Source organism: Saprolegnia diclina, assembly GCF_000281045.1.
Source record: "Saprolegnia diclina VS20 unplaced genomic scaffold supercont1.11, whole genome shotgun sequence".
NCBI classification, from domain to species: domain Eukaryota; phylum Oomycota; class Saprolegniomycetes; order Saprolegniales; family Saprolegniaceae; genus Saprolegnia; species Saprolegnia diclina.
Window position 1 is genome coordinate 789,124 of NW_008246078.1, and position 23,564 is coordinate 812,687.

General features: G+C 59.2%; 12 protein-coding genes across 13 annotated transcripts in view; 6 read left to right on the top strand and 6 right to left on the bottom strand.

Annotated features, from left to right (window-relative positions):
- SDRG_04623 (hypothetical protein) overlaps positions 1-528 on the top strand; it is a gene marked incomplete at both ends in the record, with an annotated part of 1,272 nt that extends 744 nt beyond the window's left edge. The window contains one exon of the mRNA XM_008610300.1: positions 7-528. Coding sequence (XP_008608522.1) covers positions 7-528 — 522 coding nt within the window. The remainder of the gene's footprint in view (positions 1-6) is intronic.
- Positions 529-906: 378 nt separating this feature from the next.
- Positions 907-2,136, bottom strand: SDRG_04624 (hypothetical protein). The gene is made up of 2 exons (XM_008610301.1): positions 1,350-2,136; positions 907-1,291 (listed from the first exon to the last, which is right to left on the bottom strand). The coding sequence occupies exons 1-2, from the start codon at positions 2,067-2,069 to the stop codon at positions 992-994; spliced, it is 1,020 nt and encodes a 339-aa protein (XP_008608523.1). The 5' UTR covers positions 2,070-2,136; the 3' UTR covers positions 907-991.
- Positions 2,137-2,687: 551 nt separating this feature from the next.
- SDRG_04625 (hypothetical protein) lies at positions 2,688-4,672 on the bottom strand. The gene has a single exon (XM_008610302.1). It carries the CDS (start codon positions 4,580-4,582, stop codon positions 2,756-2,758), a length of 1,827 nt encoding a protein of 608 aa, XP_008608524.1. The 5' UTR covers positions 4,583-4,672; the 3' UTR covers positions 2,688-2,755.
- Positions 4,673-7,098: 2,426 nt separating this feature from the next.
- On the top strand, positions 7,099-9,523 carry SDRG_04626 (hypothetical protein). The gene is made up of 3 exons (XM_008610303.1): positions 7,099-7,486; positions 7,544-7,699; positions 7,748-9,523. The coding sequence occupies exons 1-3, from the start codon at positions 7,197-7,199 to the stop codon at positions 9,450-9,452; spliced, it is 2,151 nt and encodes a 716-aa protein (XP_008608525.1). The 5' UTR covers positions 7,099-7,196; the 3' UTR covers positions 9,453-9,523.
- A 664-nt stretch (positions 9,524-10,187) lies between these two features.
- On the top strand, positions 10,188-11,155 carry SDRG_04627. Of its 2 annotated transcripts, XM_008610305.1 has the most exons (3): positions 10,188-10,743; positions 10,793-10,906; positions 10,954-11,155. In XM_008610305.1, exons 1-3 carry the CDS (start codon positions 10,207-10,209, stop codon positions 10,993-10,995), a joined length of 693 nt encoding a protein of 230 aa, XP_008608527.1. In that variant the 5' UTR covers positions 10,188-10,206; the 3' UTR covers positions 10,996-11,155. The 2 variants fall into 2 exon arrangements, with proteins under 2 accessions (XP_008608527.1, XP_008608526.1); XM_008610304.1 differs by having other exon boundaries at positions 10,188-10,906.
- A 19-nt stretch (positions 11,156-11,174) lies between these two features.
- SDRG_04628 (hypothetical protein) lies at positions 11,175-14,487 on the bottom strand (the record flags this gene model as incomplete). Its single annotated transcript, XM_008610306.1, has 14 exons — positions 11,175-11,582; positions 11,635-12,837; positions 12,881-12,988; positions 13,044-13,127; positions 13,172-13,276; positions 13,327-13,440; positions 13,504-13,599; positions 13,645-13,731; positions 13,779-13,880; positions 13,921-14,019; positions 14,066-14,164; positions 14,214-14,312; positions 14,360-14,422; positions 14,473-14,487. 14 exons carry the CDS (start codon positions 14,485-14,487, stop codon positions 11,175-11,177), a joined length of 2,682 nt encoding a protein of 893 aa, XP_008608528.1.
- A 631-nt stretch (positions 14,488-15,118) lies between these two features.
- On the bottom strand, positions 15,119-15,553 carry SDRG_04629 (hypothetical protein; the record flags this gene model as incomplete). The annotated part of the gene is made up of 3 exons (XM_008610307.1): positions 15,119-15,266; positions 15,317-15,402; positions 15,452-15,553. The coding sequence occupies 3 exons, from the start codon at positions 15,551-15,553 to the stop codon at positions 15,119-15,121; spliced, it is 336 nt and encodes a 111-aa protein (XP_008608529.1).
- Positions 15,554-16,406: 853 nt separating this feature from the next.
- On the top strand, positions 16,407-17,502 carry SDRG_04630 (guanine nucleotide-binding protein subunit beta-2-like 1). The gene has a single exon (XM_008610308.1). The coding sequence runs from the start codon at positions 16,425-16,427 to the stop codon at positions 17,382-17,384; it is 960 nt and encodes a 319-aa protein (XP_008608530.1). The 5' UTR covers positions 16,407-16,424; the 3' UTR covers positions 17,385-17,502.
- A 646-nt stretch (positions 17,503-18,148) lies between these two features.
- Positions 18,149-18,550, bottom strand: SDRG_04631 (50S ribosomal protein L40e). Its single transcript, XM_008610309.1, has 2 exons — positions 18,486-18,550; positions 18,149-18,435 (listed from the first exon to the last, which is right to left on the bottom strand). Exon 2 carries the CDS (start codon positions 18,423-18,425, stop codon positions 18,264-18,266), a length of 162 nt encoding a protein of 53 aa, XP_008608531.1. The 5' UTR covers positions 18,426-18,435; positions 18,486-18,550; the 3' UTR covers positions 18,149-18,263.
- A 769-nt stretch (positions 18,551-19,319) lies between these two features.
- On the top strand, positions 19,320-19,825 carry SDRG_04632 (hypothetical protein). Its single transcript, XM_008610310.1, has one exon. It carries the CDS (start codon positions 19,369-19,371, stop codon positions 19,756-19,758), a length of 390 nt encoding a protein of 129 aa, XP_008608532.1. The 5' UTR covers positions 19,320-19,368; the 3' UTR covers positions 19,759-19,825.
- A 101-nt stretch (positions 19,826-19,926) lies between these two features.
- SDRG_04633 (hypothetical protein) lies at positions 19,927-20,542 on the bottom strand. Its single transcript, XM_008610311.1, has one exon. It carries the CDS (start codon positions 20,495-20,497, stop codon positions 19,961-19,963), a length of 537 nt encoding a protein of 178 aa, XP_008608533.1. The 5' UTR covers positions 20,498-20,542; the 3' UTR covers positions 19,927-19,960.
- A 941-nt stretch (positions 20,543-21,483) lies between these two features.
- SDRG_04634 (hypothetical protein) lies at positions 21,484-23,338 on the top strand. The gene has a single exon (XM_008610312.1). It carries the CDS (start codon positions 21,538-21,540, stop codon positions 23,284-23,286), a length of 1,749 nt encoding a protein of 582 aa, XP_008608534.1. The 5' UTR covers positions 21,484-21,537; the 3' UTR covers positions 23,287-23,338.
- Positions 23,339-23,564: the final 226 nt, after the last annotated feature.

Here is a 23,564-nt window from a genome sequence, read left to right on the forward strand (position 1 = left end):
TGCCAGAAGACCAAGGTCAGCGTCGGCAAGTCGGTCGACATCCAAGGCGAGAGTGCGCTCCAGAGCGCGCTCGACAAGCAGCCGGTGACGGTCGTCGTCGAGGCTGGCAACAACGTGTGGCGCAACTACAAGAGCGGCGTCGTGCAGAGTTGCCCGGGAGCGCAGTCGGACCACGCCGTGATTGCTGTCGGGTATGGCACCAAGGACGGCCAGCAGCATTTCAAGATCAAGAACTCGTGGGGCACGGGCTGGGGCGAGCAAGGCTACATCTACCTCAAGCGCGGCGTGAGCAGCAAGGGAATGTGCAACGTGGCCGAAATGCCGTCGTACCCGGCCCTGAGCGGCAAGTCGCAGCCATCGTCCGAGCCGCAGCCGCCGTCCAAGCCCACGAAGATGCCCCACGGCAACTGCAACGGCTGCAATGGCTGCTACTACCCGGCCGCGTCGCAGTGCTTGACGGCTGACTACGATAAGAAGTACTGCGAGTACCTTGCCCCCGAGTTCGGCACCCAGTGGTGCACGTCGTAGAGCGCTTCCGTCTTGCTTGTACATGTACCTTGCAGGCTGTTATAGATTTGCGTGTGCGGTAATCGACAATGTCCTTAGCTTTTTCTGCTGTAGCTCTGCGAGTAGGGAACCAAGACGCAGGTGCACACCCGCGGGCCAACGGCTGGCTGAGAACGAACAGAGCTACGAGCACTGTCTGCAGAATCCTGTCACCATGAGGCCACTTGTGCCGGGGCCATTTTCTACTACACACAAGAACGTTCGGTGAACGAGTCCTTGACGTGGGGCATCGAGTGCACGGTTGCCACGGCCTTTACCTAAGGCATCCCTTGTAGGATCACTCTCGGCTCCATTTCTCAAAGCCCTAGCTCGAGCCTATCAACAACTGTCTCGCAGTGCTGCGTTGAAGTCGCACACGGCTGTATCAAGTTGATACTTGTGCGATCGCGACTTTTGTATACGTCTCGGTTTACATGATTTGCCTCTAAAACTCGCTCGTTCGGAACGTGGCCGTGGTCTTCTTGGGCGGCGGCGACTCGCCCTGCTCTTGCGTGTCGCGGCGGTACAGTCGCACCTCGCGGGGCTTCTTCACCTGCTCCTCTTCCTCCATCCACTCGACGAGCGGATAGACAATCACCTTGTCGATGAGCCAAACGCACGTGAACCGCTGGCCTGTCAAGACGTCGTTGGCTAGCCGATGGTACGTCGCCCAGCCCGTCACGGCAAAGTACGTCGAGAGGACTGCGTCCAGCGTATACGTCTCGCGGCGGGCGAGCGAGCTCACCTAGCATGGATCGCATCAGACATGACAAGCACGCTCATGACGTGGCAGAAGGAGGTACCATGGCCGTGATTGCCGTCGTCCACACGATCGACTTGACCCAGTTGACCGGACTCTCGACGCGGTGGTAGTACGTGTGCCACACCATGCCGCACATGATGAGGAGCGTCGAGTGACCGCAGTAGATCGTGTCGCGGCACGCCACGAGGCTCACGTTGGTCTGCGACCGAATCCACTCGGCGAGGCTCCGGCGTGAGAGCAGAAAGTGCTGGACGACTTCGCGGGCGCTCGGGTTCTTCTCTTCGACGAGGCACGTCGGGTTCGAGTCGGGCAGGAAGGTCATGAGCGCGAGGAGCGTCCGCGCCATGAGCAGCGCGGCGTAGATCAAAAGGACCCGGCGCAGAATGATGCTGCGCATCGGATGCAGAGCGACAAAGGTCACGGTCGCGCCGAGCACGAGCTGCAAGAGAAAGCTCGGCGGGATCGGAATCGACGGCAAAAAGTCGTGGCCGACGTCCGGCAAGGCGCTGTGGTGGTTGGGCGTCCGGAAGAACGCGAGCGACTTGACGAGCGCCGAGAGAAAGACGGCGCAGGCGAGAAACATGGCCGAGACCGCGAGCCGGCGCGACGTCGGGTAGATGACCGTGATCGCAAAGAAGACGCCGACACTTAAAAGGAAGAAGTGCTGCAAATCGAGCGCATCGCCGATCGCGACGCCGACCGTCGCGCCATGCAGCCAGCAGCAGACGCAGAGGAAGCTCGTAAAGACCTTGGACACCATCCTCGGCGCGTTGCTGTGTGCGGCGACGCCAACGGGTCCGGATACAGTGCCAGGTACTTTATCGGAGGGTGTTTTGCTCAAATAAATATTCGGTTTCAATACAATACAAGAAATAAAATACAATAAAAAGCATAATGGACAGGGTCCGGATACCAAAAGTGAGTAATTGCCGTAGGCAGTTGCGGGGTGGCCACATGAGCCGACGTTATCACGTACCGCTCCCCATAGCATGCGAGGTCGCCGCTGGTCTGTCACTGCTACCGGAAGTCTTCAGAAAGGGTATGCAGACTGGTATGTAGACTGGTATATTCTTGACGTCCACACAGAGGTCCATGCCGACGACCGGACCCTAACCCTAAGCTCACCCAGGCTCGTCGATGCCGTCCTTAACGTCTTCGAAGAGCTACGGTAGAGACCCTTGCTGGTGTGAATAGTGTATGGGGATACTTGTGATGTGTTTCTCGTCTGCCTGCCGATGAGATGTTGCAATGGCCCAGAGACTCGGAGAGATCTTGGCGTCGGTCGATCACCAGAGATAGGACCTCTCCAAGCGCCTCGTCTTGCTACTGGAGTCTACCTTCATGGGTCGCTTGTGGATGCTTCCATAATAAAGCCAAGTAGACGAAACAAAAGCCATGTATTAAGAGGATCCGTGTGACCTGAACTAGAAGCTATGACGAGGTCGTTTACCGGCGGCCCGTGTGGAACTTGTACAAGATGAACGCAAAGATGAGCTGGAAGAGCACCGTGTACGCGGCGAGGATGCCCATGTTGCGGTTCACGTCGACTTTTTCAAAGCCGTAGCGGACCAGAATCGCCTTGGCCGTCGCATCGGTCGCTTGCATCGGGTTGAAGTGTGTATACACAAATGACTCGAACGAGTACGTGTGGAATGCCATGTAGTACGCCCAGATCCAGTAGTCGGGGATCGCGTGCTTGGGCACCATGAAGCCTTCGCAGAGCATAAACATCCCAAAGAGACCCGCGCCGAGCGCAATGCCGATAATGTAGTGGGGCACGGCCGCGGCAATGACGCACATGAGCGACTCGGCAGCGACAAGCGACAAGAAGAGGTTGAGGAAGAAGTACCCAAAGCCGTTGAGATCCGCGAGCAGCACAACGAGCGTCGTCGAGAGGATCGAGATGAGCGCGATACCGGGCAAAGCAGCAAGCAAATTCGCAAAGACGTAGCTGCCGACGTGGAGGCCTTGGTTGGCGCGTTCACGGACAAACACGGCGCGTTGCTCGATAAAGAAGGGCAGCACCGCCACGCTCATAAAGACGAGGAACGCTTGGACGTAGAAGAGCATCGGCAGCAGATCTTCCTTTGTCAAGTCCGTGTTGGTGTGCAAGTACATGGTGCCGACCATGAACGAGAGCATGATGTACATAAAGAGCCGGACCCAGTAGATGCCCGGGTTGCGGATATTGTCGAGCGTGTTGCGGTGCATGAGCACCATCCACTGCGTCAAGCCCGACGCGCCTTGGCTCAGCACCTTCTTGGGCAAGAGTGTCGACGCCGCGTGGCGGTCGGCTTCAATGGCGCGGACAATGCCGTTGCAGAGCTCGCTCGACGCATACGACTTGACGAACGCGGGCACATCGGCGTGGCCCTCAAAGTCCGTGTTGACCAAACTCACAAAGTACTCGGCCGGGTTCGTATAGAGCGGACACGGGTAGTTGAGCGACTCAAAGTGGGTGAGCGCAGCGGCCGGCGACCCATAAAACACCGTGCTACCCTCGACGAGGATCGAGACAGTCGAAAACATGTTGTACACCTCGGCCGACGGCTGGTGGATCGTGCAGACGACCGTGCGGCCCGCGGCGCAGAGCTTGGCAATGTACTTCATAATGTGGTACGTCGACGCCGAGTCAAGACCGGACGTGGGCTCGTCGAGCAGCAAAATTGACGGATTCGTCAAAAGTGCAATCGCAATCGAGAGACGGCGCTTTTGGCCGCCGGAAATGCCCTTGAAGAAGAGGTCGCCGACACGCGTGTTGGCGCAGCTTGTCAGACCCATGTCTGAGATCGCAGCCTGCACACGCTCTTCCTGAACCGCATGCGCATCCTGGAGCGAAATCTTGGCCGCAAACCGTAGCGTCTCGAGCACCGTGAAAGACCCGAGGAGCGAGTCTTCTTGGGCCACGTACGTTGCCATCTTGCGGAACGACGACGAGTGGCGCGTGTGGCCGTTGACTTCGATGTTGCCTTCGATCGTACCGCTCGAGACACGGTCGGCGAGGATGTCGAGGAGCGTCGTCTTGCCGCTGCCGGACGGACCCATGATGGCCGTGAGCTGGCCGGGCGAGACGTGGCCGTGGATGTTCTTGAGGATCGTCTTGGGCGGGCCGTTCTTGCCGAGGAGCGTCGTGGGCTGGACCGTGTAGCGCAAGTTGTGCCAGCTCAAGGTCGCGGGGTCGACGCTCTCATGATGCGTCTCGCCGTTGACGGCGAGCGTGAACGGCGTCTCGAGCGTCGAGAGGAACTTGCTGTTGTCGCTCGGCGTCTCCATCCGACCACTTGGCTATTTCACTGGCAATCTCAAAGTGAATTAGCCGGTCGTTGGTCGCCAAAAAATAGCCAAAAATCCACGTCCCTTGGCAATGCACCTGTCAGTGTCCCACATCAAGAATTTCTGCGCGTGGAAAATGGTGGAAAATGTTGGCCAATCGGAGCGGGCGATTTTACAATTATGTGCAATCTCAAGTGCAATCTCAACCTGCAATCTGAAACGGTGGCTACTCGTACTGTACATGCGTCGAGGCCAACACGTCGCTGGCGAAAGGATAGCAGGCTAGCCCCGTGAAAGAACGTGAGCGATGCCTGCGAGGTAGCGTGTGGCGTTTAGGACAGGCCATGTGAAAAAAGTGTAAAACGCAGTGTAAAACTCCTTCCGCTTCCAGCTGGGGGCGTCGAACGTCGAAGCTGTGCGACCAACGGCACATCTGGTGCCACCACGTTACTGCCCCGCATGACGAATCGGGCTTGCTGCCGTGAGCTGCGTGATCAAACGCAAGCCGACAGCGTCGCCTGCGTACAGTATGCTTGAGCAAACACGCATAACGTGGCAAGGATGAGATGAAACCTTGGCCGCAGAGACTCTTGCTTGGCAAGGCACGAATTAGAACGGCGGTGAATCGTGAAGCGTTGGCGGTTGAGCGCTTTTCGCGACAAAAAATAGAAAAAAAAAGATATAAAACCGTCAAACTAAATTGACTGGAAACAATTGCGTAAAGTCTGCCCTCACGAAATGAAGGCCTGCGTATCGTCCTCCTGACGCTGTCCACTTCGACGTGCACTTGCACTGCTCGGAAGACGCTCACGTCGGCTGCTGCCGTCATCGATGGTAGCGTAGCGACATTGCACTGGTATTTGTCAGGGTGGAAATGATAGCCGCTAAACAACGAAATTTGCTCGAAAAAGCTCTTCCTGGCACAGTGCCGAAGCAAGAGCCCCGACCGCGCGCCCTCAGCTTGACGTACCGGCCAAACCTTTACGAGCGCACTAGGAAGTCCACCATCTTCACTATATAATTTCATGTTAATAACTCATTTCAACAACAGTGCCGAAGCATCCGCCAGTCACTGCTGGAGGCTACTACTAGTACTAGTACCTGGTAGTACGGAGAAGGTGTTGGGACCGAAGTCAGTCCATACAAGACTTGAGCCGTGGCCATCCATCCAGGGCAAGAGCTGGGGCGAGACGCTAGGTGTGACGGCCGCGCTGTCAAATCGTTCTTTCTCAAGCGGTCGCCACCCGTCGTCGCACGCCAGTACGAGTCGACGCGTCGTCACGTCTAGAGAGTATCTTGGAGATGCAGCCGATGGCTGTCCTCGCTCGATGGCTTGTCCACACACTGCTACTCACAACGATCTTACGAGCGCGTGGTTGCCTCGTTGCAAGGTCGACGGTACGTTGCGTACACCCACATCTATAGTCTTTCTTCCCGTTTAGAGACGCCGCTAAATAAACACCAAACGAATTGGTTCCGCTCGATCGTCGAGCCTGCATCTGCACGTTAAGACGGACGCTGGAGCAGCGTTCGAGTAGCCACGAGACACAACCACGGTGGCACGATGGACGCCCGCGGTTCTTGTCGGCCGCTGGCTCTTGCTACGTTTCTCGTACCAATCGCCTTTAGCAAGCAAGAGATGCCGTATTAGTCTCGGAGACGTCCACTCTGCACTGTCGACGCCCGCGTAGACACAAGGCGCGTGGGTGACACGTCCAACTCCGCGTACAGTGTACGGTAGTTGGTGGCTTGGGGCGTTTTCATTTGGTGGCTAGCGCGTGATCGCACGCCTGATGTGCCAGCGACAGGCAAGGTAGAGGACCTGTCAGTATCTTTGCCGTGGCGGTTTGGCCGTCCATTGCTCAAAAATTGCTCCGAGAGTGATCGGCTCGGAGGCGCCATGAGCATTAGCTACGAACCAAGCGTCGAACGCGGTGTCGCCTCGCTCAGGACAGCCTCGTTCGTCGGCCATCGCGAACGTACGACAGTGTCTGCTTGGTGTCTACGCAACTCCATTAGCATCAGCATCGGCGTCGATGGCGCCGACAAGCGCCTGCTCCGCCACTGTGCCTCTGCACATCACGGCACCTGCGCTTGAATTAATGCATGGCAATTTTTTGATAAATAGCGAATAATTTGCCGCCAAATGTGTGTTGAAGGCGTGTCCCACACCATGCCTCCATTAATATCACCAACTATAATATCTTTCCACCAAACTGCAAGGTCGCAGCCAGAGCGCCCGTACCTTTGATTCTCCCGGAACTGGGTGAAGATGATGACGCCCGCTCCATCGCCCAACCGCAGTCGCACGAACATGCGACCTTTATCGCCGTGGCGGCATCAACGCCAGCGTTCCGACAACGTTGTGCTTTGTGTGCTTGCTCGCTCTCCATGAAGCACGCAACCTCGTCCATGTACCGGTGGTAGAGGTATGGGTCGGGCCAGTAGGGCTGCCGACCAGATGTTGTATAGACCGAGAGTCGACCTCCTCCGCGTGCGCAACGGCAAAGAGCCATCAGATTCGCATGCAGCTTGAAATAGAAAACGCCACTGTGGGACGCGCAAAGGGCCCTGCATATTTTTCGATCATTTTGCGTTTAGCAACACACTCAGCATGTCGACTGATCAAGTCGCGCTACTTCAGCGACTCGGCGCCTCCGAGATGGGTGACATGGACGTCATTGCGACGCCGTTTGGCGAGCGTCACCTCGTGTACGCCGACTACGTCGCGTCCGGCCGGTCGGTGGACTTTATCGAAGCCACGATCGCGCAAAAGATGCTGCCGCTGTACGCCAACACGCACACCGAGACGTCGCACTGCGGGCACCAGATGAACCAGTGGCGCACCCAAGCCCGCGAGTACATTGCGTCCCAGGTCGGCGCCGACCCCGCCGCGGACGTCGTGTACGCTCATTTTCTCTATGTTCATTTTCCACTTTTCTCATGCCACTACGTTCTTAGGCTATTTACGGGCGCGGGCTGCACGGGTGCCATCAACCTTCTCGTCGGCCGTCTCGCGCGGCTCTACAAGCTCAGCCGCGCAGTGGTCTTTATGGGACCCTACGAGCACCACTCGAACGACTTGGTGTGGCGCGAGTCGGGCGCCAAGATTGTCCGGTAAGCCCACTTTGCACTTGCAAGTGCAATCTGAATCTCGAAATGTAGGATTCGGCCCGGCAAAGGCGGTGGCGTCGACCTCACGCATCTCAAGCACTGCCTAGAAAAGTTTCGTCGCCGCGCGCTCCTCATCGGCACCTTCTCGGCCGCGTCCAACATTACGGGCATCACGACCGAGACGGTGCCGGTGACGCAGCTCCTCAAGTCCTACGGCGCCCTTGCGCTTTGGGACTATGCGGCTGCCGCGCCCTACATGCCCATTGACATGCACGAAGGCGGTGTCGCTAAAGATGCCATCTTCTTCTCGGTGCACAAGTTCCTCGGCGGCCCGGGCACCCCCGGTGTCCTCGTCGTGAAGCGGTCGCTGTTTACTCAACCGACTCGGAGTGGTGTCCCACCGACGACGCCGTCGCCGTGCACCGGGGCATCGGCGGCAAGCGACTCGGCGCACACGAGCTCTGGCGGCCCTGAGAGCAGCGAAGGTGGCAGCTCCGAGCTCGATGCGACCAACACGTCTCGCACCGGCACAAGCAGCAGCACGACCACCAACACTCAGCTCTCGGCGCGCAACACGACGCTGCATTCGACCGTCGTACGCGGCGTGCGCAAGGCCATGGCCAAGAAGACCGCCAAGATGAACGACGTGCCAGTCGTGCCCGGTGGTGGCACCGTCTTCCTCGTGTCACGTCGGACACACCAGTACGTCGACGATATCGCCGAGCGCGAAGAAGGTGGCACCCCGGACATTGTCGGCGCGCTCCGGGCCGCGATGGTCTTTCAGCTCAAGGCGACGCTCGGTGTCGCGTTTCTCGAGAGCCAAGAGCATGCGATTGCGACGCGCGTTCAAACGTCGCTCGGGTCGCACCCCAACATTGTCTTGCTCGGCGACCCGTCGGCGCCCCGGCTCCCAACGTTTTCGTTCTTGATCCGCCACGAGACGCTCTTCTTACACCCGCAATTTGTGTCGCGCCTCCTGAGCGACCTCTTTGGCATCCAGTCGCGCTCGGGCTGCGCGTGCGCCGGACCGTACGGCGCGCTCCTCTTCCAAATGCCGGACGAGCTCGCGCATATTCTGTTTTCGCTCATGCAGCGCAAGGCGCTCTTCATCAAGCCCGGCTTTACGCGCCTCAACTTTCCCGTCTACTGGTCGGGCGAGCGGGAAGCGTTTGTCGTCGACGCGATTCGGTTCGTCGCCGACCATGGCTGGCGCTTCGTGCCGCTCTACGACCAGTGCCTGAGCACGGGTGTGTACACGTACCGGGGCGGCGCGCCCGAGCTCACGCCGCTCACGGATATCTTTGCCGATCTCGCCAGCTTTACGATGCCGGCAACGACGACGACCAAGCCGGTGGTTGACGAAGCAAGTGTCTTTGCGCGCGCCATGGGAAGCGCGCGCGGCCTCGCGTCCGAGCTCAAGGCCGCGCCGCGATCGCGTTACTCGCTGCCGGACCCCGAGTACCTCGTCGATCCGGTCGAGGTGCTCAAAGAGCTTGCGGGCTGCAAGCATGAAAACATGCGCCACTTTTGCTGGTTCCTCACGAGCCACGACGTGCTGCGCAAGGTGTTCAAGAACGTGACGCCGGACCGCGTCAGTGTCTTTCGACCGCTCTTCAACAACATGGTGAGCCGCTGGCCCGCGGCGCTGACGACCAAGGAGCTCAAGGCGCTCAACAAGGTCGCGTACATGGAAGCCGACAAAGTCCACTCGATCTATGGCCCCCGCATCGTGCAGAAACTCATGGGCTTCAAGTAACTCGATTGCGTGTACCAGCGTCCTTACCTAACCCTACTACTAGTATTTGTCAGTTCGTCGTCTCTCCTTCTTCTACTAGTTGTGTGTTATTCGATACAGAAGACTGCGTGTTGCATTCGCCTTGCAGAACATGCATCTCTAAGCGTCGTCACCTTCCGTCGTTGACTGTTTAGTCTCTAGTTAGTCTTCGTTTAGTCAGTCGTGTTGAGCGTATAGGTGCGAACTGTGGCAATGGCTTGGTGACGCAGGTGCGTCCGAGCTTGGCTTCATAGCGAAGAGACAGCGACGCCCGGGACAGAGCCATGCCTACTGCTTGGCATTACTTGTCGATTGCATGACAGTTGATGGTGGCATCACGTTTGACGGCGGCACGCGAGATCTGGTTCTGTACACTGGTTCGGGTGCAAGCAGCGTAACACTTGCTTCATCCACTGCCGTGGGCAACGGCTGGCGCCGGTACCGCAAAAGAAGACGGCTCGGCCAGTGGCTCGCCTGCCTGTCGGTGCCTGGGTTCACTACCGTCCGACCTCGCGCTGACCAGGTACATGTTGACGCATGTGGCCTACGCTGACATACCTCTAGTAGCTCCTGGTAGTACAAGCGACGACAATACTGTATATGCCAAGTAGAGCGATTGCGTGCTGATGCATCAAGCACGCTAGCGACACAGAACGTTCGTCGACCGTGCAGCGGATCGTGGACTTCAACTTGGCTTCCGGATACTGAATGCATATCCGGCGTGCAATCTTGGCAAATGAAGGACGAGGTCGACGAGCGCTCCAAGCACCTGTGGAACACGCTGCACCTCATTGAGCGCAACCTCAAGCTGCTCGCCGAGGCGATCGAGGCGACGACGACCTTCCGCGAGGCCCGCGATGCGCATGCGGCCAAGCTGGCCAAGGCCTTTGACGACTGTGCCATCACCGAGCCCTGCATGGCAGTGCACACGGTGCTGGCTGCCATGGGCGATGCGACGCGGACGCTGAGCACCGAGACGCACGAGATTATGGTCGTACGCCCCGAACAGACGGCGATCGTCGAGCTCACGCAGATCCAGGACTGGGGCGTGGTGCCCATGAAGCGGCTCCTCGAAGACCGCGACAAGGCGATCAAGGCCATCGCCAAGCTCCAGCGCGACGTCGACGAAAAGACTATCGTCCTCGGCGGCAACAAGGAGCGCGAGAAGCGCGCGCGGCTCCTGACCGACCAAAAGCGCCGGGTCGACAACGTCAACGCGCTTCTCGAGCTGCATTGGAAGCGCTTCGAGTTCTTCCGCGTCACCAAGATGAAGGTAGATGATACCTTCTGCTTCTTCGACACGCAGGTGCAAGCGAGCGTAGCGGGTCATGAGCGAAATGGCGCGGGCGCAGCTGTACTACCACTGCAAAGGCGTCGAGTGCTTTACCATTCCGTGTCGGGCAACACCGCTCATCGACCCGAAGGACGCCGCCGCCGTACGTAGCCATCATCTGCCACTAGCATCAGCTTCCTCATGACTTAGGAGGTCTCGCTGGATGCACAGCCCGCCAATGTCAAGCCATGAGAGCCACCAAACCATCTACACGTGTCGATACCTAGCCCTCGCCGCAAGGTCCAAGAGGTGGCAGCCTCGGGTCTCTCGCATTCACTGCTTATAATGCATGCTTCTACATCTTGTCTACTTTGTACTAGAACGAGCCACGCACTTCGTACCCATGTGCGTTCAGTGTAGGTCGTCGTCGCTCAGAGCATCGCTGCCGGCAACTGGTAGGCAGCGAGGCTATGTGTGCGCACTTGCTTGTCGGCGGCTGCGAGGACCGCACGCTCGGCGTCGCGTACAAAGCCACAGCCAACAAAGTCCAGGACATCGTCGAGAACACCATCGGGAAGGGCTCCCAAGCGCGTGCCACCGAGGTGCTGGTGCAGCCACGCCTTGTGCTGCGGAAGGACGTGGGCCGTCGAGAGCAGACTCGCGTCTGGGTGCACGAGGTAGTACGTCACGAGCGTCACGTGCCCGGGCTTGCTGGCATCGGCTGCTGAGAACGGCGCGATGCGGTACACGCCAGCGGTCGGGATCGAGACGAGCCGGCCCGGCGTCAGTCCCATGTAGCCCGTTCTCTGAAGCTGTGGACTCGCCGCCGTCGCTGCTCCCTAGCCCCATCAATCAACGCATGAGCTCCATCACCTACAGCAGAGCGAGTACCTTGGTCGTGGACCGAGGCGGCGCAAGCTCGTGGGCAAACTCAATGGCCACGTCGGCGACATTGTTGCAGTCGCAGACGACAACGCCGACGGCGACGACAAACTCGTTGACCAACCCCGAGCCTTTGGTCCACTTCTGACCGGCGAAGGTCGGCGTGGCATGCAGCGTCGTGATCGCAACGTGCACGAGGAGGTCTCGTGGTAGCGACATTGATGGAAATGGCCAAGTTGGCACGGTATCGACAAACACCGGTCGCATGGCAAGCGCCTCAAAATCGACACCCGCGGATGTTTGCTGTCGCTGCCACCGGCGTACCTTGGACGATGTCGGCGTCTCGTTCGAGTGGGCGTGATACAGGCGACGCACGAGCTCGGACGTTGACAAAACCTGCGTGCGCTGGACGCGAGGAACGTCGTGCAGCATCGTGTGTGTGCTGACAGCAAGAAGCGGTAGTAGCTGCGTCAGCGTCGCGGCCAGTGCATCGTAAATGCGCGTGTGCCCCGGGTCGAGATCGTTGATGTACGACGTAAACGTTGCCTTGCCGGTCGCATCGTCGACATGCACCGGGGTCGGCAGCCACTGAAAGTGCTCCGAGACATGGCGCTGCCACTCGGGCGGCACGACCGACGCCCACGAGAGCACGTTGCCGCTGTTCAAGCGCATCTCATGCGACGACGCCTGCCACTGCGTCTGCCCAATGACGCCGCAGCCGACACTCGGACTCACGACGTCCTGGACTGGACTGTCGCTCCCGCGCGTTGCCGTCAGTGGCGCTAAGAGCGTCCGCCACTGACGTGCGTCCCACGACGTCAGGTGGGCGTCCGAGACCACGACACCGTGCGCAGGATGAAGAAACAGGGCCGGCGAGAATGTATCGAGCTCGGCTTCGAGAAGCGACTGCGCGTCCGCTGGCAATTCCATGGCGTGTGTGCGGCGGGATGGCCACGTCGGGTCGCTAACGATGGCACAGAGCGCATTGATGTACGCCGCTTCCATCGGCTTCAGCGGCGAGGCCACGGCGCGGAACCAGCCGACGCGCGAGAAGAAGAAGCGCTGACGTGGCACGCTGAGCGCTGCGAACGGTTGAAAGAAGAGCGCGTGCGTCGGCGGCGGCGGCACGTCAGCGAAGAGATGGACGTAGAGATACCGCGTCACGAGAACGTTTTCACTGGCCAGTGCGACCTCGAAGTACGACCGCGAGACCTACAGCACTGTGGGCACTTGATAAATTGAAACGATATGGTACGCGGCGGGTGAATCGGTGGTCCTTGGCACCGCGCGTCAACGGCAGTAGTAGTTCGACACTGCGCAAGTTGCCTTTTTGAACGGCATGGTACAAGGGCGTGCGGCCCATCTAGTGGTCGTCGTACACTGTGGACACCTTGTCCTCATATTCCACAATCACGTACAGGATCGCGGGCGTTGGGGTCGGCACCGGCTTGCAGCAAAAGCGCGAGCACGGTCGGACGATTCGCTGCGCGGCCCAAGTACGTCTACGACGAACGTTCTTGCGACTGTCTATAAGGAAGAGGTGTACGAGGCCGAGGCCATCGATCGACGTCAAGTCCGTGTACGCAGCCAGAATCTTGACAGCCCACGCATTTTGCGCCGCAATCGCAAGTGACAGCGGCGTGCTTCCTTCCTATGCGTTGGTCGTCAAGTCGACACGGTGAGAACAAGGAGAGGACCGACCCGATCGCGCAGCTCAGGGTTGAGGCCGTGCTGTAGTAAGAGCAAGAGGCACGCCGGCCCCTCGTCGTCGCAATCGACGCGTACAGTGGCGCGCTGAAGCCATGTGTGGCTTCTCTATCCAGCAGCATCACATGTTAGTGCTGCGTAGTATGTACTAACTAGTCCGCAAGAACCGACCTTGTGCATGCGGTCGAGCGGCGTCACAGGAACCAAGAGCGAGACGACCGACGGCTTGTTGAACAAGAAGGCGCATTCGAGTAGCGTCTCCTTGAGCTACAGACGTCATGCGGCGTCATATCACCACCGGCATGCTGGCACCTGCATGGACCACGTTTGGCTGGAGCACAGAAAGGCTGAGAGGATCCGCACGGCGTCCAAGGCGCGTCGCACGATGGCGCAGAGAGACTGCAAGCGTGTCTTGCCATTGTACAGCGTGGATACATGCAGTGTACCTTGATTGGCACAGCGTTGACGTCGGCGCCGTGTTGCACGAGGAGCTCGACGAGCGCCGCATTTTGAACCTTGGCCGCGATCGCCAGTGCCGTCTCGCCCGCCTACACGTTTCTTGATGGCATGTTGTCCCATCCTTGCTACCTTGTTGCGTGCTTCGATGTCGGCGCCGTGTTGCACGAGAAGACGGGCGGTTCCGACATGGCCTTTTCGCACAGCGACGAGCAGCGCGGTGGAGTGATCCTATACGCACGATGCTTGCGATTGCCATGCTAGGAAGACTCATTACCCGCGTCGTTGCCTCCATGCTCGCGCCTTGGATGGCGAGGTACTCGATGACAGCCGCGTGGCCGCGCGAGGCAGCGAGAATCAACGCCGTGTTGTGGTCCTACACCCACGTCGTCGATGATGCAGTACCGTGCAGGACAGCATCGTACGTCGTTGAGCAAGTCGAGAGTGGCTGCGCTCCGCAGTGACTTTAGGAGCTCGAGCTGGCCGCGTCGCGCGGCAGCATGGAACGGCGACTCGAGGCGCAGCTAGTACGCATGGGGTCGCATGCTGCTCACGCTTGATCGGCACGTACCGTTGATGGGGCAGCGGCCGTCACCTTGGCCTTGGTCGATGGCGAGTGCTCTTGCATGTCGTCCTACACGAGGGCCATGAGCGCCCGGCTGGCGTCGGCGGGATGCCATGTACCGCTGCGGGATGCATCCGGAATCCAAACTTGAAGAAAGGCTGCTGCAGGACGGAAATAGTGTGACGCGAGAGAGCGATGACACCAACTTGGCGAATGCAAGGTCGGGCTGTGGTGGCGATTCTACGCCTCTAGAACTAGTGCATTACGTAGAGAGATGCAGCGGACGACGTGGCGGCCTGTACGGCCTGTGCACTGGCGGCAACCACCACATTGCACAATTGATGTGCTCATGTCGCGTGCTGGTGACGATGACGACAGCTAGGACGACCGCTCCAGACCTTCGCTTTGAGTGCACGAGCGAGAGGGCTGGCATGTACACTTGGCTGCAACGGAGACTCTACCAGCATCCAGCATCCATCGGACACACCGGAAGCAAGACTACCCGTGCGGCAGTCGTCGGTGCACCCAGGTGCGACGACAGCACTCACGAGACGCCGCGTCTCGATACCGGTAGATGGAACGCTCCTCTTCCAGCGCGATGCAGCACAAGTAGGCCTCCTCGCCTCGTGGAGCTCGAAGCTTGCTTTGCAGCTTCTCAGCCGAAGCCGGTCGACTTCGCTTTCGGCTGCGATGCAAGACAACAGCGATTGAGAAGAGGCAGTCTACTAGGGTCACTCGCTCGTCATCTATTGCACAGCGGCCGCCTTACGCCGACTTGGGCGTCTTGACAACGACCGGGATGTCTTCCGTGCGGCTGGCCTTGAACGCAGCGAACGCCTCCGGGTTGGTGTACTCGTGCAGGCACGCGTTCAGGTCGGCGTTGTGCTGGCGGCATTTCCACACGACGAGAAGACTAGATACATATGACGTTGGCCACGGACGCTACGCCATAGCAGGTTGTACCCGTGCTCGTGCGAGCAGTCGACAAAGGCCTTGGTCTTGGCGTAGCACTTTTCCAGCGCGATCGAGTTGAGTTCTTGGTGCAGTTTCTGCATCAAATAAGTAGGCTTAGAGAGGCGTAGCAAGAAGGAGGCGTACATGCTCGGCCTGCTTGGACCACTGCAGGCGCGACCCGCGCCACTCGGCCTTCTGCGTCTCGCGGTTGGGCGTGGCTTCCGCTGCGTTCGTCGTCGTCGACATGGTGCGGATAAGAAATTTGGCCGTTCGTGGCGGTGCGACCACCGGATACGCTATCCGAACCAACCGGTTGCGTTGACGTGGCACTTCCGCGTGGCAGGACGAGCTGTGTGCACTGTGGAGGTTGCCACCAAGGACGAAGCACGAGCTGCGCCGTTCTAGAGCAGCAAGCGGCTCGTGTCGCTGCACAGACAGCCTCGCAATGCGTCAAGTGGGGAGGCTGTCCGGGTGTCGAGACCAAGAGACCGCAAGCGTTCATGCTTCCTGGGCAACCTTGTACTCTGTGCTAGTGAGCTGCCCTTGCTCATCAACATTTCGTAGAGTACGTACGCTCCTTTACTGCGCACATGTAGCGACACCTCACATGCAGAGCGATGCCATCAACTGGCAACGACGTTCGTCGCGTCCACAGATCTCGTCGTATCTGTCAGCGTCCAGTACGCTGCAGTCACACAGTGATGTCGTACAATAGCAAGGCGACAGCGCGCAGCCTCGATCGTGTCACCTTCACCAACTACGTGCGCGTCCAAGCACAACGTCCAGCACCGGAAGGAACCCAACTCAAAACACAGAGAGCACTCTTCTCTTCAGGCCGCAATTACCTGCCCCGCCCTTGTACTCGTATCCACCTCAGTCCATCCACGCCTACGTCCATGGCGTCGATAGCCTTCCTGCACGCGTCGACGACTACTACCGGTAAGTAGTGCAGCACAAGCCACCCATATGTATGTACACTATATTCCGTCTTTTTTAAATAGTATGTGAGGTGTACCCCGGGGCACGACGCAAAGGCCATCGACCAGTCATTTCACTGGCGCAACTGCAGTCTCGGCTGGCTAATCGCACTCACTTTCCATTTTCCTAGTAGTGCATTATGGCTGAACAATTGACGCTCCGCGGTACGCTCGCCGGTCACGGCAAGGCCTGGGTGACGGCCATCGCCACGTCGCGCGAGAACCCCTCGATGATCGTGACGGCGTCGCGCGACAAATCGATCCTTGTGTGGCAGCTCACGGGCGACTCGTCGGACCTCGAGAACTACGGCTTTGCCCGCCGCCGCCTCCAGGGCCACTCGCACTTCGTCGAGGACGTTGTCATCTCGTCGGACGGCCAGTTCGCGCTCTCGGGCTCGTGGGACGGCACGCTCCGCCTCTGGGACTTGAACACGGGCATCACGACGCGCCGCTTTGTCGGCCACTCGAAGGACGTGCTCTCGGTGGCGTTCTCGGCCGACAACCGCCAGATTGTGTCGGGGTCGCGCGATCGCTCGATCAAGCTCTGGAACACGCTCGGTGAGTGCAAGTACACGATCACGGAGGAGGGCCACACCGAGTGGGTCTCGTGCGTGCGCTTCTCGCCCTCGTCGGCCAACCCGCTCATCGTCTCGTGCGGCTGGGACCGCCTCGTGAAGGTCTGGAACTTGACCAACTGCAAGCTCCGCACCAACCTCTGCGGCCACACTGGCTACCTCAACACGGTCACGGTCTCGCCCGATGGGTCGCTCTGCGCCTCGGGTGGCAAGGACGGCGTCGCCATGCTCTGGGACTTGAACGAAGGCAAGCGCCTCTACACGCTCGAGGCCGGCGACATCATCCACGCCCTCGTCTTCTCGCCCAACCGCTACTGGCTCTGCGCCGCCACGTCGTCGGGCATCAAGATCTGGGACCTCGAGTCCAAGGTCGTCGTCGACGAGATCGTGCCCGAGTTCGAGGCCGTCGGCAAGAAGTCGCTCCCGCCGCACTGCGTCTCGCTCTGCTGGTCGGCCGACGGTGCCTCGCTCTTCGCTGGTTACACCGACGGTATCGTCCGCGTCTACGCCGTCGGCTCGAACTAAATGGTTCACACCGGCACGGCTCTGGCTGCATGGACCCCGGCGCCGCTTTTCGCGATAACGAGTAGATGCAGCCATGTAAACGCAACCCCCTAATGCAACTCACTACTAGCATTCACAATTGTCTCGTGTTGCTGTCGAAGCCCTTCCTGGGCATTGAAACGTGTAGCTTTGCAGTGGATGGAGGTGGCCAGGTTATGGAGCCAACAGGATCTGGATACTGCGACTCATTCGCCAGCTGCGCCGTGTCGGCAGAGTACGTCGCCGGGCCAGTTCACATTTCCTGAATCAGTGCATGTCACGACGACGCGTCAATGAGCAGGTTCAAAGTCGGAACTGCACCTCCAGCACGCACAGGTGCAAGGCGCCGTTTGCCGCCCGGCGGACGACTACGACATGCCAGCCCACCCAGCCAGGGCGTTGGTGTTGGGCTAGACATGCATGAGCTAACGAGCATGTTCCAAGGTTGTCATTGCACGTCGCCTCGCAGTTGACTCGCTCACACCGCAGCGACGGACAACGGGCGGGTGACATGCCGGCTCATCATAGCTTTAGCGTCCACAACGACGGGCCCTATCGCGGCCGTGCACTCGCTCCGTCGCATCTCGTCTACGGCGCGGCCTCTCGCCTAGGTTTCGCTGCTCCGTCACATGGCCCATAGCGGAATGCGACGCTGGTCGCTAGTCCTTGGGGTTGCCAATGGGCGGCGCTCGTTCTGTGGCGCCAGGGCCATGGGCGAGTGCAACAAGAAACGAGTAGACATGGCAGGCGAGGGAAAAGATCAGTGTCGTATATTACGCGCAATGCGCGATCGTACCGACAGCAACGAGAGATCGTCTTGAAGCGCAAGACGCCAGCGTCGAAGGAATGGGGCGAACTCATTTACTTGATCTTCTTCTTGATGCGGAGCTGGTTCGAGTGCCCGCACTTCTTCTTGCGGCAGTTGGTGGCACGCGGCGGGAGGCGCGCGTAGCACACACGGCAGATCTGCTTTTCGCAGTTGGTCTTCTTGGCCAAAGCGGCAAGGGTGGGTTCAATAGCCATCTTGGAGTCTCTACTTGGCCTCGTGCATGAGCCTCACCTCCATGGACACGTCGATGTTACCTGTTGGATAGTAGATTTCCCTCTGACTGCCACCAGCCAACCGGCCTCTTCCTCTTCAAGCAACATCCAACCAATTTGCACAACATACAAAGCACCAATCAGTGCGTTCCCTCTCGGCACTGAACTGGCCGCTCAATCCCTCTTTCAAGTGAACATTCACACTATTTCACACAAATGCGACCTAGATACTGTGGATGCGACCGAGCAATTGAACCGAGATAAGCCGCCGTATTGTCAGAGAGCAGCCACTTTCACGCTTGCGAGCGGTTGGAAGAGCCATGTACATGCATGCTACGTTGCGGCGGCGGTCGTCGCAGTGCGATGTCGATGCCAAGCGCGGTGGCGCTCGGGATGGAAAATGGTAGGCGGCTCCTTCATCACTGAGGCCTGCTGGACGACGTGGCATCGCACAGTGAGCCACATCGCACAGTGAGCCACATCGCACAGTGAGCCTAGTGCGAAGCTTGGATGGGGCTAAGCTCGTGCAGGTTACCCGTAGCTGAAGGTTGGCGCCTTTCTGCTCGGCGGCGTTGATGTCGGCGACGTATAGAGTGCGCAAGTAGCCGAAGGTACACGCGCCGTGCCTGTAATACCGGCGATAGCAGCAGTGTCGATCGACCGCGTGTACTCTACTCTGGGTATTGCTCGTGGTGGCAGCGACGACGACGTCGCTCGAAACTGCATTCGATGGGCTTCGTGGTGGCCCCGGCGTTTGGTCGGAAATAGTGTGCGGATCTCGGGGCGTCACGATAACTGCATTGTATTTTACTATAAAAATACACGCAATAACCAAACTATGTATCGCGTTTTATGACGAAAGATGGAATAATAATATTCTGCGCAACCCGCGACCGAGCAGCAGCACGAGTCGGAAAGCTGCGAGATGGCCGCCAAGAAGCCGTTCCTGTCGCTCGGGTACTTTGTCAACCGGAGCCAAGTGCTCAAGCAGTACCGGCTCTACCTGCGCGAGATCGCGCCCTTGGCCCCGCCCGCGCGCAACGATCTGCGCAAGACCATCCGCGCCAAGTTCGAAGAGCCCATCGACGTCACGGACGAGCGCCTCGTCAAGCAAGCGATCGCGTACGGCAACTCGCAGCTACAGCACGTCCGCGAGCTCGTCAACTCGGTCGGCCCGGTAAAGCCGCATGTCGACGCGTCGGCCAAGGCCACGTGGGTCGACACGCCCAGCGCCAATAGCTCCGATGACGACGATGGTGCCATGGAAGACGTGCGCGGCCGCGTGGGCACCAAATGGCCGTGGCAGCGCAGCTAGCAACGATTGCATCGATCCTAAATATGATAGTCTCTTCGTCGTTGTCGTCCTTTCGCCTGCGACTTCCATGCGTCGGAGATGGCGGCGGCCATGCTGGCAGGTGGCGCGTAGGGCTCAGGTAGACAGCCTGGCATACGCTACCTGTCGAGAGCAGGCAAAGAGGACACATGTACAACGAAGAAGGAGCATGTTGTCGATGGCGCTAAAACATGTCGGCCGAAATGACGCCTAAATAGTTGTCCTTGATCGTGCCAATGGCGTTGATCTCCGTCACGTCGATGCTGACGCCCATGATCTTGAGGCGGACGCCGACGCCCTTGCGGATCTCAACCTCGCGATCCTGCGATATCCACGCGCTGTTTTCGTGGTCGTAGCCTTCCGTCAAGTCGGTCGACATGGCGTGGCGACTCACAAAGACCTGGAGCGGCCCGACCTCGGCGAAAAAGCCGAGCGGGTTCACGACCGTCACGACCGCGTCCAGCACCTCGTTCTTGAACGGGCGGAAGAGGATCGCGCGGTACGCAATGTCAAAGCACACAAAGCCCGAGTTGTCCTGGATGACGCCCTGGCCAATGTCCTCGTCGCGGACCTCCGTGACCGCGATGACGTAGCCGTACTTGCCGAGGGACGTGCCCTCGACCTCTTCGATGAGGCGCAGGCGGATGATGTCATGGAGCTTCGGGCCAAAGTGCATCGGGTGCAGGAGGAGCTCCCGGCGGAGCTGCTTGAGGAAGAACATGGTGCAAGCAGTCGGATGGAAGCCGCAGGTTTGCCACTGCCAGCCCACTACCGATTGGCCTATATCGCTGGCTTTTTCCGCCAATCCCATGGCGTCTTCTTAAGTTTGGCATGTGCCGCAAACAGTACGGAACCTCCAAAAAGTTGGACTGATCACAATGCCATCAATCAAGGGCAACAACGGAATTGTAGGGCCGCGCACCCGACCCATGGGTGACGAATAACGTTAGCAAACGTCTAGAATGACGCATCTAATATACTCTCTTGCGAATAGCTAGTATGTCCCCTTCCCCGACCAGACAATAGGTTCTCAAAGAGAGTGAAAGTGAGAGGTGTTCAAACACTGCATTTTGAAATAAGTTCTAATAGTATTCATACCTGGTGCTTGGGCTCAACCCCATGCGCGTCTGACCAATCACTCGGATGCTAGAATGGACTGTGCTGCAATGCGTGCCCAGAAGTACCCAGAGCAATGGGACACGTGATCGACGACGGTCGGACTCGACCTCAATGACTGCAGAGACTCGAGGTTCCCGCTGGCGAGGAGCTCCCGGACGGTTCTTTGTGCTGCGCTTGCCTCGTCCTAGCCATGTCTATAGCATGCAGTGGTTATTGCCAAAGCGAAATGCGGAGTGAACCTCGCTATGCGCGAACCAGAGAGATGTGTAATTCTCAAGGAACCGCAATGATGGTCCTCGACGAGCACATTTGTCGGAATGTCGGTCGCCCACCTTCCTTCTCATTCTTTGGAGGTACCGACGTCGCTGCTGCAAAGCGCGCTCGGCCTACACGCCTACCATACTATTCTACATGCACTGAAGTACTTGGCTCGGTGTCTTGGTCCTACATTGGCCATGGCGCGAAGGACGCGGCGCAAGCGGGTGGTAGGCGGACGCGTGCCCTGCCGCAATTCCTCTCGAGGATTGGCTAAAATTCACGACGCTAGCCAATCCCGTGTCGGCAAATTAAATGCGGCAGATGCCAAACTTACCACCAGACCGGCGTGGTCTGAAATTGTGTGCAAATTACAAGCCAGGCAGCATGGCGTCGTCGCCCGGGCTCCTCCGCTTCGATGCGACCGCGATCTTTCGGCACACGTACCAGCGCAACAACAAGAAGGGCGGGCAGAAGAACCTGCGCTGCTTTCCCAACTGCTGCAACGGGCTGCACGCGGCCACGGGCTTTTGCGGCGGGCCCGTCGCCGTGCACCTCGACGCACCGGATGCGACCAAGTCGTACCTTCTCCTCGCCGAGTTTGTACCGCTCTTCAAGGGTGCGCCGCAGAGTACGCTCTCGATCGGCAACATGTACGCTCTCGAGACGCTCCGCGCGCAGGCCAACAAGGACATGGACCCGCTGTTGCCATATTTTGCCGGCCACAACATGCAGACGTCGTCGTACTACTTTAACCCGGCCAAGAAGGGCTGGCACTATGGTTGGATGAGCAACAAGCACTCGTCGGACCGCGAGCACGTGCTCTGCGTCCACGTGCTCGAAGAGGTCAGCGACTCGTTTGGGCAGTGCTTGGACTCGCTGTCGTCGCCGCCGTTCACAGTCCATTGCCGCCGCCGCTCCAAGACCGACTCGCCTGTCGCGCCGACTGTTGCTCTTGCCAAGAAGCGGCCACACTCGCCGTCGTCGTCGGTGACCGCGCCGTCGTCGCCGTCGTCGGACGAAGACGCGGGCCGCACCAAGCGGCAAATGCTAGCGCCGGCCTCGACAGTATTGGACTGGAAGGACGACGACGACTCGCTCTGCATCGATGCACTCTTCCAAAGCGAAGTGCTCGACTTGATCACGAACAGCACGTACGACTTTGGCATCCCTGCGCCGCCGTCAACCGAGGCCACGCTCTGGGACACCCTCATGGACGACGACGAAGCCGAGCTGCTGGACGTGCTGCTGCCGACGCCGTCCGCGCCGTCAATGACAGACGTGCCCCGGTATCAAACCTACTTTACGCCGCAGCGCAACGCGGCGCCGGTCGCTGGCCGCAAGCGACCGCCTCGCATTCCGGTGGACCTCAAGTATCCCAACGGCCCACCGCCGGTGAGCACGCCCGCGACGATCACAGTGGCGCCCGACGCACCAACAGTTGTGCCCATGCCAACGTACCGCCGCCACGAGCACGACGACCACCGTCGCCGGAGCCGGAGCCACAGCGGCCACTGCGACGACGCCCCACCGGTCGCCAAGTCGTGCGGGCTTCTCTGGAGCATCATTCAGCTTGCGTTCTGCCTGACCATGTTTGTGCACTTCGTCGGACACATCTTCTTTCCAACGTACAACGCGTACTCGTCAGCGGCCACCAACAACGGGCTTGGGAGCTCCGAGAAGGATCGACTCACGCCGTTTCTCGTCGACTGCCCGCCGCCGTCCATGACGTGCGTCCGCGACGGCTTTGGGCTCCAAGAACTCGCGTCCTGCGTGCACCACATCGCCGACCGGTGCGCGACCGAGGCGACGGCCGAGATCACCATGTACAGTATCGACGGCAACACGACGCAGCTCGCGTGCGATGGCATGACGGCCTGCGCGTCCCAACTGCTTGCGTTTTTGTCGTCGGCGCCGGCACCGATGGGGGCGGCGGAGCTCGAGCACCACAAGGAGCACTACCGGCGCGAGCACGAGCAGCAAGTGGAACTCGGCATGCAGTACAAGTTTATCCTTTTCATGGCCATGTGCACGCTCATCTCGTTCCTTGCGCTGCAGCGGTCGTTCCAGAAATGCCTCAAGAAATGCAAATGGTTCCGCCACCGCCGTCTCCACCCGGATGAGCACATTGCCTAGTCGTGCGTTCGTTATTAGTTATTAATCGTCGTTGCTAGTTTATTTTTTGCTATTTTTTGCAGTTTGTCACCATGACGTGGCAGCGTGCAACGACAGCAGTAAGCAGGTGATCAACCAAGGCCGATGGAGGAGAGGCCCCGATGACGTGGCTTACCTGATGTGGAAACTGGCGCCGGGTTCGATCCTGCGGTGCCCGCTGCTTGGGCCAATACAATGAGGCGCATCAACGCGTCCTCTGCAGAGAGTGTTGTGCTGCCAGTATCAGCGCCGATACTAAC